The sequence below is a fragment of the Sinocyclocheilus anshuiensis genome, unplaced genomic scaffold (assembly GCF_001515605.1).
Source record: "Sinocyclocheilus anshuiensis isolate Anshui unplaced genomic scaffold, SAMN03320099.WGS_v1.1 scaffold272, whole genome shotgun sequence".
In the NCBI taxonomy this organism is placed as follows: domain Eukaryota; kingdom Metazoa; phylum Chordata; class Actinopteri; order Cypriniformes; family Cyprinidae; genus Sinocyclocheilus; species Sinocyclocheilus anshuiensis.
The window spans coordinates 1091232-1111887 of record NW_015554117.1 but is presented as its reverse complement, the minus strand read 5'-3'; the positions used below and the strand labels follow the sequence as shown (position 1 = coordinate 1111887).

Here is a 20656-nt window from a genome sequence, read left to right as displayed (position 1 = left end):
AAGTGTTATAACAAGTCTCAGTTAGCTTAACGCAGTACACGTAGCAAGGGTTTTTTAAATAATATAATAAATAAAAACAAAACAGATAGAATAGAAAAAGAATAGAGCAAGCTAGTGTTAGAGGTCTATTTAACTATTATTTAATAGTTAATATTTAATAGTTAATAATATTATTTTCTTGATTTATTTAACCAAGAACATGTGACTGGGACAGGAATTTACATTAGATTTTTTTTTTATATAAATATATATATTTTTTAATTTATATATATATATATATATATATATATATATAAATGCAGCTTCTTTGATACTTTGTTTCTAATGCATTGACATTCACATTAAGTTTGACTCAAGTATCCAAATACTTATTTGGGGTCACAATATATATATAATGGCAGAGAAGATAAACAAACCCGAATTGCTGGGGGAGATCATATTTAGTTGTGTCTCGCGGCTCAGAAGTATTCATATTTTCAGAGCACACTCAGACTAAACCTGAATTACATTCATTAAAGATATCCTGAATTACATTCAACCCTATGTGTGTGTGTATGTGTATATATATGAGTGTGCACTAAAGCTGATTATAGATTCCTTTGCATTCCCCGTCTTCCCTCAATGCTACTTTCTCCTTTTTAATAAAGGCCAGAGAGATAGTGCTATGCAAAGAGAAAGACACATGTCTATGCATGCCAAAAGCAATCTTCTCCAAGCTCCCAGCGAGACCCGCTGTCTCTCTGCTGACCCAAAGTGCATCTCTCTGCCTGGGCCTGACAACCAACCCACAGCAACACACTCTTCAGATCCAGAACTAACTCATTCTGCACATCAGAGACACTCAAAGACCGGGCTTATAATGTGAGAGATCTAGTTTTATCATGCTGCGGCACTTGCTTGCAGATCAGACGGGGTGTAAAACTTATATTTATATTGCATTTAATTGGTGGAGCAAGCAGATTAATTCCCAAAAAAATTTAGTCGTATTTCTGCATGAATAATCGAGAAGCCAAACATCAGGATATGCAAATAATGTCATCACTGATTGGTGCAACAGCTTGGAGCATATTCAAACTGTGTGAATTGCACTTAGCAACAAAAAAATGTGATAACAACGGCAAAATGTGGAAAGCTTGACAGTGAAAACAGACCAAATGGACTGCTGCATCCAATTAAGAACTGTTATTGACTTTACACATGAATAATAAGTATATAAGAAGTTTGCATGTGAAGTAGATGAGAAGTCAACATACTGGAAACATTCATAAATATCATGAATGCATTGACTTCAATGTTCAGGAAAATTAAAATATAGCATACATTATAAAAAAATAGCCACATATCTTAAAACCAATTAAAATCAAGTACAATTTCACCTCATTTTCTAAAAGTGGCCCCCAAGTAATTAAGAGTATCCCTGCAGTACATTATCAGCTGGACTAAACAAAGACTGGATTTAAACCATGTAAGGTCTAGATGTTAGGTTGGGAAATGGAAGAACATCAGCAAATATAATCATCAAATATAATTTTTTTCTGCTTCCACTACTAATGTCTCAACTCAACAGTGCTCAAGTGACATAAGATGAACAGGGAATTCTGGAAACAGGTTTCTAAAAATAGTTTCTCTATGTAAATATGGAAGGGTCGTGTGGAATCTGATTGGTTCCATCATCTCAACACATCCATCAACACGTCCGTCCAATGAAACAACTGTGACTGTATCCTGCAGCTTGGAGATGTGGAAAAATAACTACACACACTCTCACGACGTCTAAATGCGAAACTGTTATGTCTGTCTGACACTTTTCAGAGAGAGACCATCTTCTGAGACCATCTTCATCACCGCCTCCAAGATTCGGTTAATTGTGCCTCATAATAAAGCAATTAGGATGCAAAAGAAAATCAAACGACCTCTGTTTTACTGTCACCCGTCTTAACGCAAACTAATTATCTCCAAACACTCAACAAAAGCTTCCGGCACTAGATGCACTGCAGACAGTTCATTATGACATGAAGACAGACAGACAGAAATATAAAACAATTAATACACAGGGTCAAATTTATCAATGTGACACAACAAATTACAGAAACCGACTGAACTGTAAGAGCCCCTCTGTTTAAAAACAGCACAGATGACAGATGGTGGAGCGTTTCTGCAGTGTGATTCTTCTCGCTCAGAGTTCAGAGTTTCGAAGGCCTGCAGTTCTAGATTTGGTGAGCGTGAACGAAACCCACGCACAGACAGGAAAAGTGTTCCATCATTACGGGTGGAGCCGCACAAGATCCAGGCTAACATCTTGAAACAAAATCTATGATCAAAACTGAGGTAAGCAGAGCTATTTACCTTTCCATAGTCGTCAAACTCAGTGAAGAGCTCCAAGTCGTCGTCTAAACTGTCTCCGGAAGTCTCCACAATCAGACCCACTCCATCGTCAAGAATCTCCTCTGTGAAACCACAATTCCTTTTTTTAATTTTCAGATAACTGCATTAAACCTTGCAATGTTTCTGGATGTTATATTAAAATGTTTTAGAGATTATCTGTGCATTTGTTTTAATATTTTGTCTATCATAATGCATTCAGCTATCAATAAGAGTGTAAAGTTAAACACATTTAAAACATTTTCCTAAAAACTCCCTTAGAAAGACAGAGCATGAACCCCTTGTTTATATTGTATAAAGGTGTTGCATTTTAAAGGGGTCCTATTATGCTTTTTCACTTTTTCAACTTTAGTTAGTCTGTAATGTTGCTGTTTGCATAAAAAAGATTGCAAAGTTATAAAGCTCAAAGTCCACTTCAAATGGAGATATTTTATTTAACAGAAATCACTTTTCAAAAACTATAACGAACGACTCGTTTGGACTACAACGCATATTTTCCGGGATTTGTGATATCACAAATATCGACGAATGGGACGAGACCTGGTCTAGACGTTCATGCCAGACTGGGGAGAGGTGTTGTAATAATGTCAAATATGTGAAAAATAATGTGTTTTCTAGTATGAGAGCCTGTTCTAGTACACCCCAAAACAAAATCAAGACTTTGTAAAAGAGCATAATAGGACCCCTTTAACATGCACTAGTTAGCACAGTTAGCATTATAGCATCGTAAGTCACAAAAACAGTCAAATAAATGGGTCAGCGGATCTCTGGCCTCCCCTCACCCTGACTCTGAGAGAAGATGTCCGTGTAGACGTTGTCCACAGCGTCCGAGCGTCTCGGTGGCAAGAAGTAGAGCTGCCGGCGGTCAACAGGGGGCAGTGTGTTAACGGTGAGCGAGAGAGAGACCTGAGCAAACGCCACCTTCATGTCAGCGAAGGCCAGAGTACGGGCATCCTTCCTGTTCAGCTGCAGAATCTCATCTCCTGCGTTCAGACCTGCAATCATTTAAATATGGTAATATTTCATGAATAATTAAGTAGTGAAATACTGCAATCATAGACTTCTTGAGACATGCAAAATGGATGAAATGGTTCAATACATAGAGCTTGCAAGCAATTAATAAAAACAAAGAGCAAAGGAAGAATTTCTGAAGTTTAACAAAGGACATAAAAAACTGTGAAGATCATGAGTTAAATATACCATGACATAAAAAATGGACCCCTTTTTAATTACTTAAAACATGATTTTGGTCTTATTTTGCGTGATTCATTAATGCAAAAATAAATAAATAAATAAATACATTTTGTTTCTCCTCCTTGATCCATAATGAATACAATTAAAAACAAAAACTGCAAAAATAATAATAATAAATACAAAAATAAAACTACTGAAATAAAATAAAAGCTAATATAATATAAAATAAAAATTAGATTAAAAACTTGCTAATACTAAACGTAGAAATGTTGCATTGGCAATCAACTGAAATAAAATAAGCTAGAATAAGTGACTAAATTGAATAAACTGAATTACTAAAACTCCATTTTGATATGGAAACCCCACTTTTAACAATCCAATGAGACTGCAACATATAAAATGAAGTCCTGCCCTACTTTTTATTTTACTTAAATATTCTACTTCAATTTGAAATATGTCATATAAGTAATACAATGCCCTGTCTTCACTGATGTGAAGGCCAGCAGCAAAATAAATAGATGCAATAAAAAAAAGAGATTGTCTCTAGCTTTTCCATTCAGCCCTTCAAGCTTGCGGGTTTGACCCAGTTCTCTGGGCGATGTGAAATGTCAGCAATAAGCCAGTCGGACCTGATCCTGCCACACTGATCACGCAGACATCACTCAGAGAGACAAGAGTCTTATACGGCATGATGACAGTATCTGGATGTCAAGATAAGCTTGTTTTGATGGTCATTTAAAGGGGCCATATTCTATATTCTGCCCTGAAATCCACTTATAATATTAGCTAATGTCTAGTGAAAAGAGTAAGAGAAATGTTGAATATAAATGTACTTAAAATTCATTCAATACTGTAAAACAGTTCAGTGCAAAGTGTTGTTGTTTATTTAGAACGCTTTAATCTCCAATGTTAGAATTAAATGGGCCAATTCTGCTACTGTACCTTTAAGGTTTCTGTGTGCAAAATGCCTGTAAATGCTCAACAAAATCTTCAAAACGAGCAAGGAAAATCCTGTTTTGCATGATACGTCCGACTTTAATCGTCTCTCTGATTCCTTCTATCGTTTGTCATTATTCAGAGTTTAGAGGGGTTGAGAATAAATCTGCAATCTTTGGCTCTCAGAAACCCCATAGAGCTGACAACATGTTACATAACACCTGGAGCACAGCACAGATATCACAGCAATTACTTTACAGATGCTGAACAGACAGAGAGAGAGAGAGAAAGAAAAGAACAAACCAAGAGACAGGGGTGAAAAGAGAAAGAGAATGCAATTAGGAGGTGAAACGAGCTAATGAACCTTTAGCGAATGCTAATCCTCCAGCTCTCACGTCAGTGATATAGAGCTGCTGTACGCTGTCCTCTTCCACCACAGAGATAGAAAACCCTGTGAGAGACAGAGAGATGAAGTGATAGACATCCTAATCAAGTATAAACATGAAGCAAACCTCGAAAGGGTTTGAACCTACAACCTTTCAAGTACAAGGTCAGATTATTAAAGGGATAGTTCACCCAAACATTTTAATTCTGTCATCATTTATTCTCCATCATGTCTTTTTAAACCCATCTGAATTTTTTGTTCTTCCATGGACCATAAATTATGGTAGAATTATTCATTTTTCACGGCACTGTCCCTTTAAATACCACCACCATTATATAGACATGTATTTGTATAAATTAGCATATTCTCTTCAGAATTTCCCATATGCAGTAATAAACAGAATTGAATACAAAAATGCAAGAAAAAAATAAATAAATAAAAATGCAAAAATAAAAGTAATAAATACAATCTTCTACAACTCAAAGTATTAAAGTATTAAAAATTGTTTTCGGTAATTGAATTAAACCTGAAATAAAAAATAAATATTAAACGAAAAACGTAAATGTAAAAAAAATATATCTTTTTTTTATTTTGCCTTTTACAACTAATTGAAATACGGGAGTTGAAGTACTAAACTCACTAAATAAAATAAAAATAAAATACAGATAAAGAGAAAACTAAAATATAAAAATGACCAAAGCACATAAAATAACTAAAATAACTCAAATGAACATGAAAATTGAAAAATAAAAGCTAATTCAAATCATTAATAAATACCATAAGAGTATATGAATAATACTAAAATAACATTGCTACAACTTATATCGACATTTTGTGATGTGGCTGTAGAATCACCGAAAAGCAACTGTTTTCAGTAGTTAAATTTAATATAATCTGTCAACCAAAGTGTCCAAAAACATGCAGTTTACTGAGATAAAACTAGTTGGATTCGGGTGGTCATGTGATCTCATTATGTCGTCCTGCATAAAATGACCATATAAGATAAAATAGCGTTTATTAAGCTACTACTGTGAGTGGACGTACTCGCATATATGTAAACTTTTTATTGAACGAATCATTTAAAAACTACTGGGAACACTTCCAGGCACCGTTGTAAAATTCCCAGTATAAATGTAAAACAGACATGATTTGATGAACATAACACATTTTTGGCTCTCACCATAGCCGATCATGCAGGACTCATCCCGATCAAACTGGATGACCTTCCTGATCTTACAGCACAGCTCGATTTCCTTATACAGCTGTGAAGAAGAGCACAGGACATTATTCATTAATATTCCACTGAATGCGACTTTGATATTCCACATTCATAGAGCATAAACAACACACACATGGGATGGCATGAAAGGGCGAGAGTGACAGAATACAGATCACATTTCACAGGCGGAGAAATTTATGTTCCTGTTTGATCGACTGTGTCTGACCTGCACACTCAAAACATAATAAATGAAGACATAATAAATCCAGGATGATGGATGTAGAGAAGTGAAGCTTCGAAAGAATGAAGCAATCCCATAGCTTAAAATGGTCAATTTTAGGTCAAAAGGAAACAGGACCAGCAAAACATCTCCTTTCGTGTTCCACAGAAGAAATATTAAAGCGTGAAGGAGAGAGGAAGAGACAGGGTGTTTGGATGAAGTGTGATGTCCCAGCAGGATGAAAGTAATGAGAGAGCATCTAAGCAGCGGGTGTGAGAGCGAGTTTAACTCCAAACCTACCAGATCATAAATATCCTCCTCCGGTTTGGGGATATAAAACTGCACTTGGTTCTCAATGAGGAACTTAAGCCGCACGTAGTGTTTAGTGGGGTCCAGTTGGTGAGCCTGGAGAGATGAAAGCAGACACACATTTAATGGATGAAGAGCAATGCCAAGACATGTTACTGGGCTGTATCTTCTTCTCAGTGGGCCAGATGGACAGGAATCACACGCTAAAAGGCCCAAACGCTCATATCAGAGAGGATGCAGCACATTTTCAAGCGAATAAATTGCTTTATACAGGGTGGACACAAGCTTGAGACTTTAAAAACCCTCTGCGGGACACAGCATCTGAGTTTACAGCACCAGTGACCTTCAAACTGACATTCAGTTCCTTGAAGGCTGAAGCGACTCTCTGAATGTAAAAAATCTGGCATCAGAAGAAAATGCTGAATGTTTCTGGCACTAGAAAGATCTTGGGTTTCCTGGCGTTACCTTGCAGATCGTTTCCAGCATGTCGAGGGCCGACTCTCCGGGTTGGATGATGGCTAACACAGGCTGGTCGTTTGGCAGCAGCACCCATGATGGAGTGAGGTGGTCTCTGGACCAGATGTCATGATCTGCGCTGGGTCTTGGCAGACCTTTCACTGGGGTCTTGGTGTCTTTCTGTAGTGTGATAAATGAAAGCACAGTGAAGCCGCAGCTGGGAACGAGGCCTTTAGAGATGCTATTAATCATGTGAAATGATGACCATCCTCATCTCATCATTTCTAAGAACTCATCGCCTATCTGAGGTGTACTGTATGCTAATAATTTCTAGCATAAAAAAATATGTAATTGGAAAATCATAAAAGCATAATATATTATTTCTGCAGTATTTATTTTGTGCAGAGTATGCACATTTTCTGTATGCATAAAATACATTTACATACATGTGACAAAATGTACAGTATACAACTAGAGCATATTGTTCTGTGTACCGTTTCCAACAATACAATGCGCTTAACTTCATATTCAAATTCCACTGTGATGATTGAACTGGAAGTAATATCAAAAATGATTTTTAAACATTTGAACGGACTGCCAAAAGTTACACTTTTATGCAAAATTTGATTAAAATTAGTGTTTTTATTTCAGTTTTTTTAAACACTGTGACAGTATGTGACGATAATATAGCATACTATCATTGCATACTATTTTTTAAAGTGTGCAGTATATATTACGCTACCATTCAAAAGTTTGGGGTCAGTAAGATTTTAATTTACTATTTTTTTAAATAAATTCATTATTTTATTAATCAAGGATGCATTACATTGATCAAAAGTGGCAGTAAAGATATTTATAATGTTAAAAAGATTTATATTTCAAATAAATGCTGATCTTTTGAACCTTAACTTGCATCAAACATGCATCATGGGTTCCACAAAAATATGAAGCAGCAACTGTTTTCAACATTGATAATAATCAGAGATGTTTCTTGAGCAGCAAATCAGCATATTAGAATGACTTCTGAAGGATCATGTGACACTGAAGACTGGAGTAATGATGCTGAAAATTCAGCTTTGATCACAGAAATAAATTATATGGTGAGCAGAAGAGACTTCTCAGAAACATTAAGAAATCTTACCGACCCAAAACTTTTTCAGCCATTAAACATGGATAAAAATGCACTGTAGTCTCCCATTCCACCATCTTTCTTTCTCTGCTTATGATGGAGTGAGTGAATCAGAACATCAACACTTTTATCTGCACCCCAGGTCAGTGGATTATAGCACAACCACCTCTACTGTTGCTACACCACGAATGCCTCCGCCAACCTCCGCCAACACCAGTGATGAATATACGCCCACATCTCTGCCAACCCTCTCCAGAGATCTGGCCCAGAGCGCATCTCTCTGAACAGGGCAATTTTGATTTGGAGCAGTGGGCTCACATAGTATTTTGTGTGTTTTTGCCACTTTTATAGATGTAGTGTAGTATTGAGAGATGCATGTTTCTTACCGTCGTCTCACAAGAAGAACCCTCAAACATGCCTTCTAGAGGACTTTTAACTTGGTCATCTCCTTCTGCAAAAACCTGTTTAAAAAGATCATCTAACATTCAGCAGTTACCCATCAAAACCAAAACACGAAAACCAACTGTATGTGTTTTCTGTAGCATTCATTTCATCTGCTTGTTGAAAAAAGTGCTGTTGACCATCTCATATTGTCTTTTGTCCTTTGCTTGAGATGCTGGTTTGTCTTGACCAGCAAGATTTGCTGGTCAACCAGCACCACCAGCATGTAGCATGTCTGGACCAGCATGCAAATTAATGTGCATTTTATTTTTTAAGCAGGGCCGGTTGATCTGTGCATATGCATGTTTATGTGTTCTGGAAGAAAACACCAAGCGTGAATTAAGTGTGTGTGTAGTTTACCTGGCTGATGCTGGGATGACCTTTACTCTTTCTCTTGGAGTGGGTGTCCAGACCCCATAGTGAGGAGAAGCGACTCTTGCGTTTGCTGGTGGAGCGCGACATCGCCTGTGTCCTACGCCTCACGCCACTCTCAGTGCGAGCCGCCACCTACAGACACAAAACAGCCGCATGAGGTACAGGGACAACATTCATACTGTGTGTCCCCGCGATCAAACTGACTAGACTGCTCCTAGCAGGAGTCTGAGATATGAACACAGCTGCTTGGTAAAAACCGTTCTCATTGATTCAGTCACACTGATGTTCAGCCGTGAGCTTCATAAGCAAAGGTGTTCAAGTATCTGGGTATGAATGGGTCATTAGCTGGTCTAGCTGGTCATGAGCTAGCCTAAATGGGTCATTAGCTGGTCTAAATGGGCCATTACAGGAGCAAGCTGGTTTTTAACTAGTCTAAATAGGTAATAAGATTTTCTAAAACTGCTCACTAGCTGGTCTAAATGGGCCATTAGCTGGTCTAGCTGGTCATGAGCTAGTCTAAATGGGTCATTAGGTGGTCTAAACTGGTCATGATGTGGTCTGAACTGGTCGTTTGCTAGTCTAAACAGGTCATGAGCTGGTCTAAACTTGTCATTAGCTGATCTACATGGTCATTAGCGGGTCATTAGCTAGTCTACGCTGGTCATTAGCTGGTCTAAACTGGTTGTTAGCTTGTGTAAATGAGTAATTTACTAAACTTAACGGGTCATGAGGTGGTCTAAACTTGTCATTAGCTGATCTAAATGGCTCATTAGTTTGTCTAAACTGGTCATGAGCTGGTCTACACTGGTTGTTAGCCTGTCTAAATGAGTCACTTACTAAACTAAACTGGTCATGAGGTGGTCTGAAATGGTCCTTAGCTGGTCTAAATGCGTCATGAGCTAGTCTAAACTGTCTGTTAGCTGGTGTAAATGGATCATTAGCTTGTCTAAACTGGTCATGAGCTGGTCTAAATGGTCATTAGCGGGTCTAAATGGGTCATTAGCTAGTCTATATTAGTCATTAGCTGGTCTAAACTGGTGGTTAGCTTGTCTAAATTAGTCATTTACTAAACTAAACTGCTCATGAGGTGGTCTGAAATGGTCCTTAGCTGGTCTAAATGCATCATGAGCTAGTCTAAACTGTCTGTTAGCTGGTGTAAATGGATCATTAGCTTGTCTAAACTGGTCATGAGCTGGTCTAAACTTGTCATTAGCTGATCTAAATGGTCATTAGCGGGTCTAAATGGGTCATTAGCTAGTCTATATTAGTCATTAGCTGGTCTAAACTGGTGGTTAGCTTGTCTAAATGAGTCATTTACTAAACTAAACTTCTCATGAGGTGGTCTGAAATGGTCCTTAGTTGGTCTAAATGCATCATGAGCTAGTCTAAACTGTCTGTTAGCTGGTCTAAATGGGTCATTATGTGTTCTAAACTGGTCATGAGATGGTCGAAACTGCTTGTTAGCTGGTCTAAATGCATCTTTAGCTAGTCTAAACTATTCATTAGCAGAGTAAGCTAGATGAAAGCTAGTCTAAACTGGTCATTAGCTGGGATAAACTGGTCACAAGTTGGTCTAAACTGGTAGCTGGTTTGTTGTTGGTTTTTGCATGCTTGCACCAGCTAATGATTAGCTAGAAACTAGCTGCCATGTTCCAAAATTCAGCTGCTTTTCCTGATTTTTAGTTGAAAAGCCAATGTCCTGATCAGAACTGCTTGAGATTTTTTCCCTCAGCAAACACAAAGCTCACAAACACAGATTGTTATTAATGGTGACTGTGTAATCAAGGCATTTCTGGAGTTCTCCTGTATTTAAATCCCTAATAAACTAAGAAAGCAGAAGCATGTGCGTTTGCTGAATAAAAACAGCCCTGAAAAGACAAATACCCATCACACCATTTTCAGGATAAAGTTTCTCCATAAACTGCATTCAGTCTTTTCACAATTGTTCTTGCTCTTACGTTCTCAAAAGAAATGTCAGAGGATGGATTTCATCCATCACAGCTCTTTCATTCTTTTTTCAGCAAAAACAGTTGGTAGATGTGACTTTCCCTACCAAAATCGAATAAACACTTATTCATTCATAAATGAGCAGCAGACACACAAAAATAACTTGCTTCCTGTGGTCACTCGGGTCCGGATGAATTTTAAAGGTTAGCGAAGTGTTTGGCGAGTTCTTTTGAGTGTCATTCAAAAATTATACACGCTCGTTGTGTTGAACGCACTGTGGCATTTCTGAGTCTCCTAATGGAGAAAAGCACTCCGGCTGCATCAAAAACACTCTCCACTGCTCTGAACCAAGCCATTATTCGTGAAGAACAGCACACGGGCCAACAGCACTTCATTTGGACCCAACACTTATCCTCTCTCTCCATCCTCTCAGAATGTGAATACTGAAGAGCATCCCCACACCCTCCACCCAAAGAAATTCATCCAAGCTGCATAGACAAAAATAAAATCTCCCTGTATCCCAGTGTCCTCCAGCTCCTACACAGAACGCCAGAGCTGGAGGCGAATCTGAGGATGGATGGTATTGATCAGCCGGAGCCGTGGCCCACATCCAAGGCAAAATACACCGACCAACCCTTCAACTACTGTTTCCTTTTATGCCAAAATCCATTACCCACGTACACCAGCACTGACGGGTGGGAAGGAAGCAGGTTAATACATGCATTCTGGGTAAAAATAGAGCGATACTGATGCTCTTGATGTAGGTTTCTAAGCAATGCTTCTGTTTGAAATATGTTAGATACCAAACATTTGAAAACTTATAAGTCGAAGTAAGTTCCCTTAATGACACCAGGGAGTTGTTTTCTATGTCTACTTGAAAGGAGAAAGACTGAAATCTCTAAAACTGTCTGTCAATATTATATTTCACAAAAAAAAATCTACAGTAACAATTTTGATTCTTTTCCTGAAATTACACAAAAATGTGCTTTTTCCTCTATATATATATTAAAAATTATTTTATTTATATATATTACATTATATATACACATACATACATACACACACACACACACGAAAAAAAAAATTATATCTACCTATTTACCTATATAGAAATATCTATATCTATACATAGGAACAAATTGATTGAATAAATGATGGAAAACTGAGGGATAATTACCAGTGCATGGAAGGAAGAGACTGAAAAAATGCCCAGTCGGCCCATGGCCAGTTTGGTGGGACGAGAGGCGAAGGCCAGCAGGCGTTTGGGGTTGGGAAGCTCGCCGCCCTGCAGGCTGGACAGGTAACAGCGGAAACGGAATAGATCCATGTGGAACTGCTCTAAATTCTGCTCCCACAGGAAAATCTGTGAGGAAAAGAGAGAAAGTTATCGTTAGAACATGGTTTATAGCAGGCCAGCGGCATGTAAGAGTTGTCAAAATGATTATTCTCTCGAAAAACAAGGTCATTACATTACATTTAGCCTTAAAGGACCATCTCTAGATATCTAGAAGCTTCCGTGCCTTGTGTTTGGTCTGGTTTGATCTAATAAAATGGTGTTTGGAGGGCAGTGGAGTGGGTTTATACACCAGTGGATTTATACTCCTCCCAGCCACTTTTTTTTTTGGAAGACGCGGCGGAGGGGGCAGCGGTCCAGACAACACACGAAGTAGCAAACAACAGCGCCACATATTCCACTGGCAGAGAGGTCTGTGACTCCCTAGGAACTCGGCCCTGCTGCCATTCACCAGGGCACAATGTGTGACCCGACGCTGCCAAAATTAAATACCCACAGGCACCCGCTAACCCTCCTTCTGATGGGCCGCGGGCCATTCGGAGCTCTGTGTCTTGCGTAAACATCCATTGAGTGGAACGTGAACTTTTGCAGCAAGTGTATGGAGTGAATCAATGTTCTGTCAACATTATGACAGCATCATGATGAAAATCAGCAGTAATACAGCGGATTCGGAGGATGTTTGTGCCGTAACGCTTTATGATATTGATACAATAATTATGGAAAACAAAACAGCACTGACAGACTCTTCAACACTTTTTGTCCTAACCAGAGGCAAGCAACAATAATTTTGAACATTAATGGGACAGTTCACCCAAAAATGTAACTTCTGTTATAATTTACTCACCCTCAAGTTGTTCCAAACCTGTATGAGTTTCTTTCTTCTGTTTAAGACATAATAAGATATTTTGAAGAATGTTGGTAACCAAATAGTTTCCGGTAGCCATTCACTTCCATAGTAATTTTTCATACTGTGGAGGTCAGTGGCTACCACCAACTGATGGGTTACCAACATTTTGGGGTGAACTATCCCTTTAAAACATTTCTTCTGTCAATAGCTTCTGTTCTCATCATGTTGTGCTAGTTAGTCCTGCCCACAAATCTCATTGGTCCAAAACCCTACTCCATATTATTGTATATTACATAAGATATTCAGAATATACAAAATATATTTCAAAGATTTACTTTTCAAATGTCTATTTCAAATAAATGCCATTCTTTTGAACTTTCTATTCATTAAAAAAAAACGTTTCCACAAACATATGAAGCAGCACAACTGTTTTGAACATGGATCATAAGAAATGTTAAAGAATGATGTTAAAGTTGAAGACTGTAATAATGGCTGCTGAAAATTCAGGAATAAATTATATTTTAAAATATATTTAAATAGAAAACACGTATTTTAAATGGTAATTATATTTCACAATATTACTGTTTTTACTGCATTTTTTGATTATAAAATAAAAAATTATTATAATAAATGAAGCCTTGGTGAGCAGAAGAGACTTTCTTCAAAAAATTAAAAAATCTTACTGACCCTGAACTTTTGAATGGTAGAGTACACTGCAAACTTTTTCATGTACTAAAGCTCTATTCACAGTCAACTATGATATTTGTTGATACTTTTTTTTTTTTAATTTTAAACATTTTTAAAAAATATTTTTAAAATGTTTTATATTACGTTTATATTTTATTTGATAATTTTATCATTATTTTATAACTTTTTTAATTGAGGATAAATTACTGAGCGCACCTCAACATCAAATATGTTCTGAGAGATTCTATAGGATTGTGGGTAATTCGGACCCAAACATGGTAAATCAATCAATAACCTGCTCCAGAATGGTCTTCCTCTTCTTGGCGTCGGTGACAGCGGAGAGCTGCATGTCTCCCATTTTCTTCATCTTCTCATCCATGTCGATCTTCTGCTCCAGCTTTCGGATCTCGGCCCGCAGCAGACGCACCGTGTCTTCGCGGTGGTGTTGCCGAGCGACGGCCGCGGCGCAGGCCGAGTGGATGGCCGTGATCCAGTTCTCAAGCTCAGTCTGGCTGCAGGTCTACAGAAAGAGGTCAAAGGTTAAATAGCATATTAACACACTACTCTATTTTTTTTCTGGCAGTATGTAGTATGTATACTGTGCATGGTGAGAAAATTCTCTATATGCATGAAATATGTGGTATTTCAGCTGGTATACCATGGCATCCCACAATGCAATGCACTCAATTTGACTTTCCAGATTGACAAATAACTAGGGCAACCATAAGTCTTATTTTTCCCAGATATGTCTTGGCTAGGATTTCTAAACTGCCTAAAATGTGTTTCCTATTGTTTTCATACTTGCTGATGGTAATGACTGAAAACTAGCTTGACCAATAGCGTGCAGGCATTGTACATAATTGACCAATCGTGGTGTTTGAGAAGGCGGGATCTACAGAGATCGGTCAAAGCAATGCAAATGCGCGTGCATATAATGCATAAGGACAGTAGAGAGCACGTCAATAGCAAAACAAAGCCAAAACCCGGACATTTTAGGCAACTTATAAATCCCAGCCAGTGACAGTTATCTGTGAGTTTTGATCAGTTCTGCTTAAAGTTAGCAAATTAGGATAAAACATTTTTATTGTTAATAAATAAATGCGCCACATAATTTGTTGGGGCTTGACAACAAATTAGCACACTACTGTTAATTGTGACATATTGCATACTGTAAAAAATGGCATTTACATTTATGCATTTAGCAGACGCTTTTATCCAAAGCAAAACAAAAGCAATTTGTCAAAGATCCAACAATTATCATAATATACAATGGCAGGTTTATTAGACAACTAGACTAGGAAAACATAGTATGCAGTAAACAGTTTATATGGTGCAGTATGCACTAAGTGTGCTACTATTCTGAACATATCAGTGAGTCAGACGTTTATATATGAAACTCAGTCTGTTACATTATCTGTTCAGTATCAGTATATGAAGAGGGTTTTGCACTGGATGTTCAGCTACCTGAAAAAGGAAGGAGTCTCCGAGCGAGTTACTCAGGCAGAAGACGAAATCTTTTTTGGGGTGTTCTGGGACGGCCTGGACGATGCTGTTCTCGGCCCACACGGCATGTTTAGGGACACTGTTGTGATCAATGCCTGACCGGCCATCCGTCTCGTAGAAAAACAGAGTGCATCCTGGCAGAACAAATTAGGACATTCACTCAAGAATCAGAAATTCAAAGTTGTTCACGTGAGTTCAATTAACACTACAGATCGTCTCTCAGCCGCTGTTTCCAAGGGAACGAGAGCAGGATATCCAATAGATTGGAGTTATGCGGCTTTATTGATTGAACTCTGCTCTCCAGTGGCCAAAATAAGAAATGCAGCGCTGCTTTCTTAAACAGAATCCAATATAATGCGCACACACTTATTGGATTGTTTTTTCAGCTTTGATTTTGCTGTTTTCACACTGTTGGCAAAGATACAGAGCTTTCCAACATGTCTTACACTGTCTGTATCCAGTTATGAGGAACTTATATACAGTACATACACTATCGTTTGGGGCAAGTAAGATTATTTTTGAAAGAAATTAATAATTTTATTCAGCAAGAACACATTAAATTGTCAGTAAAGATTTTTTTTTGTTTTTAAGAAATGGGTATGGTAAAATAAATATGGGAAATGTGTTTAGTCACTTAGAAGCTGAAAACATCAAATTTGCCAGAATATTTAACAAACAAGCGTGTCAGAGTTAACATGGTGAATGATGGGCGTTCAATTCTCAAGAGCTTTTTCTGGACTTACCCATATAACAGCACACAACAAACATAATCCTCCTCTTCTCTTACAAACCTTTTCACAGGAAGTTGTAAAACCTGTTTATGGTGTCAGGTAACCGCTCGCATCTCTTTCAGAAACACCACACACACACACACACACACACACCTTTGAGGGACACCCAGTAGCTCTTCCACTTGCGGCGAGGCGCGAGCTCCACCTTCTTGTTCTTTTTATGCACCAGGAAGTTTTTGACGGCGAGGCGTCCGGCTTTGCGCACAGTTCCCTGCACGGCGGCCACATTCAGCAGAGGGTCGGTGTGGTAAGCGGAGCTCAGCGTCACGCTGCTCTGCTCGTCGCTGAACGCTGAGCTTCTCTCCTTGGGAACCTCCGCCGGACTCACGCTCTGCTCCAGCTCCTGACGGAAGTTCTCATAGACGCCCTGGTCAGACACACACAGGTCCAGGACGATTATTATCACCAAACAGACACACACAGGTCCAGGACAATTATTATCACCAAACAGATGCTAAACTATGTCACAAACTTACAAATAACATACAAATCGTATTCAATTTGGTCATAGTTTGTTCTTAATGACAACATAAAAAAGTACCTTATTTAATTATTAATTAAAGTCTCTGGTCTCTTATTGCACATAATTTACCTAATATTTTATTAAAGAGGTCATATGATGCGATTTCAAGTTTTCCTTTCTCTTTGCAGTGTTATAGGCTCTTGGTGTATATATAAACATTTTTATTTGCATATATTTTATTTTAATGAACATTACTCATTTGATGGAACGTTTACCTGTTGATGTTGTCACATTCATGCACTGATGTTGCATCTATCTGATGTTAATGTGTTTCTACTGATGTCTGGATGGAACATATTATGAAACAGGAACCGGGGAAACAGCAGTAATAAATAAATCACACTGCCCACCTGTGTGCCATCTGAGGGTCCCGCTCCAGCCCCGCTGCTGCTCCCACTGTCGCTCCCAGCGAAGGCACCCCCTGCTGACGTGGAGTAAGCGGAGAAAGACGCAGACATGGTCTTATAGCGTCGAGCGTGGTGCTGAGACGCCTCACTGTCCCCCGTCAGCCCATCGATACCGCTGTCCTCATAATCACTGCCATCTCCCGCCGTGACATCCTTAATACCAAATAAATATATGAATAAATGTGTATTTATATTGGCTAATTTACCATGATTATTTGTGATGATGGGATAATGATTTAATTTACACAATTTTATAGGTATACATTTAAATTTAACTTAAGAGTAAATTAGAGTAATTTCTAGCCAAAGAAACAGTTTTGAACTGAACAACTGAGCATAAAAAGACAAAATGGTTTTATATTAACTATAGAAATTTTAGAAAAAAAAAGAAAAATATTAAAAATGAATTAATATGAAAATATTTGAATTACATTTTTTTTTAACTTAATTTTTTTTTTTTCAGGCCTGGTAATCCCACTTTTCAAATTTCCTTAAGTTTCCAGGTTTTTCAGGGCCGTGGAAACACTGTATATATATATAAAAGTATTAAATGACAGCAAGTAAATGTACATAAAATGATCAAATATAGGCCCAGACGCAATATGTGAAGTAATTTTGGAGTAAAATCAGTGAAAGAGCCAGAACCAAAAATGAACATGTAATGAGTTCTGTGAATACCAGATTGTATAAAAAGACATGACATGTATCTAAATTTACTCAAAAAAAACAATTTTTTCTAGTTAATTAGCCTAGGACATTGGTTTTAACATGACTTACGGTACTTTACCTAAAACTAAGCAACAAAACCAATCATAGTTCCTGGATGTTCTTTCTCAGCAACTAAACGTGAGCCTTGTGATTTCGACAGACTCAAAAGATAAAGACTCAGTTTTCCACTCTAATAAACGTGGCTCTTCTCCAACACATCTTCAGTCCTCCTACCTGTTGGCCGGCGCGCGTGGTGTCTTCAGAAGCAGATGACGAGCTGCAGGTTATGAAGCGAACATTTTACAGAAGTTGACACAGGTCTGCCTGAGAGACCACAGCGCTGTCTGAACTCTGTGTGTCGAGTTATAGCGCAGTAAAGTTGACTGTACAATACCACTCTGTACTGCTGCTGGGGAATGATGGGATATTACCCACCAAACCCGGCATCTAGCGGGAGTCACATGACTGGACTGTGCGGCCCGGCATGCCATTCATCTTCACCGATGGAGCCTCACAGGGAGGCAGTGTCACACGGTGATTTCATCTTTTTCTTTCTAGCTGTAGCAAATACCTACATACAACTGAAACACTTTCTTGCACACACATATTTAAGCAAGAAATATAGTGAAAAATAAACCAGCATATCTAGAGCTCAACTCTCTCTACCTTTCCTCCTCGTTCACTCTCTCTCAATCACGTTCCTGTCAGTCACAGCTCATTAGCATGACAAAAGAAGCGAGCTGTTCTCACAGAAGTCTGACTCCAGGATCTGGATCATCTGAGAGAGAGCAGGAAAAAACAGCCACCACCACATGGACAGTGTGACAGAGCCACAATGCACTAGGGCTGTCAACACACGTCATAGAGAATGAGAGTTACTGTGGTGGTACTATGGTATAGTGATGTCAATGCTATGGTATTTTAATGTAGCATGGTATTAACAAAGTACTTAAAAATGTCCTTAAAATATACTACCTTGGTGCATGTCCAACTTACCATGGTAGTATAATGGTATAAAAAAAACTATTAAAAAAATTAATAAATACAATTATACAATATCTTTATATTATATCTATAAAAAATATATATGCCATATAAATGCCATATAAATAACGTTTTTAACGTTTTGTTATATATTTTATCTATTAAAAATAATATATAAATGTCATTATATTTTTATAATTATTTGATTTTTATATATATTTTATCAATAAAAAAATATAAAATATAAATGCTATTATATTATTTATAAAGTTTTGGCAAAATATTTACTACTTTTATAATTTTATCTCTAAAATCTGAATTAATAAATACACACACACACACACATATATATACATATACAAAAATATAAATAACATTACATTTTTATAAATATTTGGTATTTTTTATATCATCTATAAAAAATAGTAAATATAAATACTATTATTTTTTTTTTGTTGGCATTTTTATATTCTACCTATAAAAATATAAAATATAATTAACATTATATTGTTGTTAGTTTACACCAACAGTTGACTGGGATGAGCTTCTAGTGAAGTTATAATGCTGTCCAATGGGAAACTGGAGTCTGTGTGAACTTGCACACAAATGAGTCATTCATATGTTCAGTCTCTCTACATGAGGAGATTCAGAGGATTCTGGGGGATTAACCGCAGTCAACATTCACCGCAAGACTGAAATTCCCTGGTGTACACCTACACTAACACAACATTACACTCACATTATTACTGCACACCTACAGGCGTTCACACTGACACTCAAAGACTCCAATCATTCAAACAAAGCCATTCACTTTCAATGAGAGCGGCTGATCTGAAACAACACGAGTCGCTTCAAAGCTGTACAGTTCACTACCAAATTGATCATTTACAGAATGATTACATTTAGCACTCTTGTTACATTTCCGACGCGTGCTTGTGGTGTTCGGCCAATCACAATGCACTGGGTCAGCTGGCCAACCAGAGCAGACTGCGCTTGTCAAAGGAGCTTTGTTGAAAACGACATGTTTGAGAGAGGCGGGGCATAGAGGACCTACAATAATGTACAGTATTTGAAAAATAATGTGTTTTTTGAACATTAAAGCATGTCAACATATTCTGTTACACCAAATACACAAAATAATGATCTTTAAATTAGCATCATATGACCCCTTTAAATAATATTAATAAATAATAAAAAAATTATATCAAAATAGTAATAGTGTTTTGTGCCTCTGGTGTTTTATTTATTTGGATATGTTATTTATTTGAATCCCTCTTTGTTTGTATCTCTAACATACCTTTGTAAGCGACCTCTGTATATTACTTTCAGCCCTTGGTATGTATATTGTGCTGTGATGTTGATGTTTATTTGGTTCTGTTCCTTAAACCTGTCTCTGTAAAGTGACCTTGGGTGTTGGAAAGGCACTATATAAATAAAAATTATTATTATAATTATTATCATTTATTTCTAGATAGATAGATAGATAGATAGATAGATGTTTAAGAGGCACCGAACAGGCCAGACTTTTTCTATTAGCATTTTCTGCACTATTTTTTGGGGAATGGATATAACAAAATAAACAAAAAAAAGTTATAAATAAATAATTAAATACATACATACATACATAAATAATGCCAAGATGTGTCAGAGGCCAGACAGATTTTTAAAATCATTTTCTGCACAATTTTTTGGGGAATGGATATGGTCAAAATAAATATGGGAAATTTTAAATAAATAATGCAGTGATTCAAATTTTTTTATCAGCATATATTTTATTTAAATGAACATTAATTATCTGATGGAACGCTGGCTATAGTGAACATCATGTCACAATATTTCATTAAAATGTAAAAGCATTTGGTGCCTCTGAAAAATCTTGGTGTTTTTAATTTATTAAAAAATAATTAAAAAACATGAAA

At 37.3% G+C, this 20656-nt stretch overlaps 1 protein-coding gene across 1 annotated transcript in view; it reads right to left on the bottom strand.

Annotated features, from left to right (window-relative positions):
* LOC107669892 (T-lymphoma invasion and metastasis-inducing protein 1-like) overlaps positions 1–20656 on the bottom strand; it is a 65690-nt gene that overhangs the window by 21618 nt on the left and 23416 nt on the right. The window contains exons 4-16 of the mRNA XM_016462324.1: positions 16989–17198; positions 16209–16482; positions 15286–15458; positions 14117–14341; positions 12171–12356; positions 9032–9178; positions 8617–8691; positions 7111–7281; positions 6637–6741; positions 6078–6159; positions 4877–4963; positions 3165–3377; positions 2347–2447 (exon numbers count right to left, since the gene is read on the bottom strand). Of these exons, the coding sequence (XP_016317810.1) occupies positions 2347–2447; positions 3165–3377; positions 4877–4963; positions 6078–6159; positions 6637–6741; positions 7111–7281; positions 8617–8691; positions 9032–9178; positions 12171–12356; positions 14117–14341; positions 15286–15458; positions 16209–16482; positions 16989–17198 (2049 nt within the window). The remainder of the gene's footprint in view (positions 1–2346; positions 2448–3164; positions 3378–4876; positions 4964–6077; positions 6160–6636; positions 6742–7110; positions 7282–8616; positions 8692–9031; positions 9179–12170; positions 12357–14116; positions 14342–15285; positions 15459–16208; positions 16483–16988; positions 17199–20656) is intronic.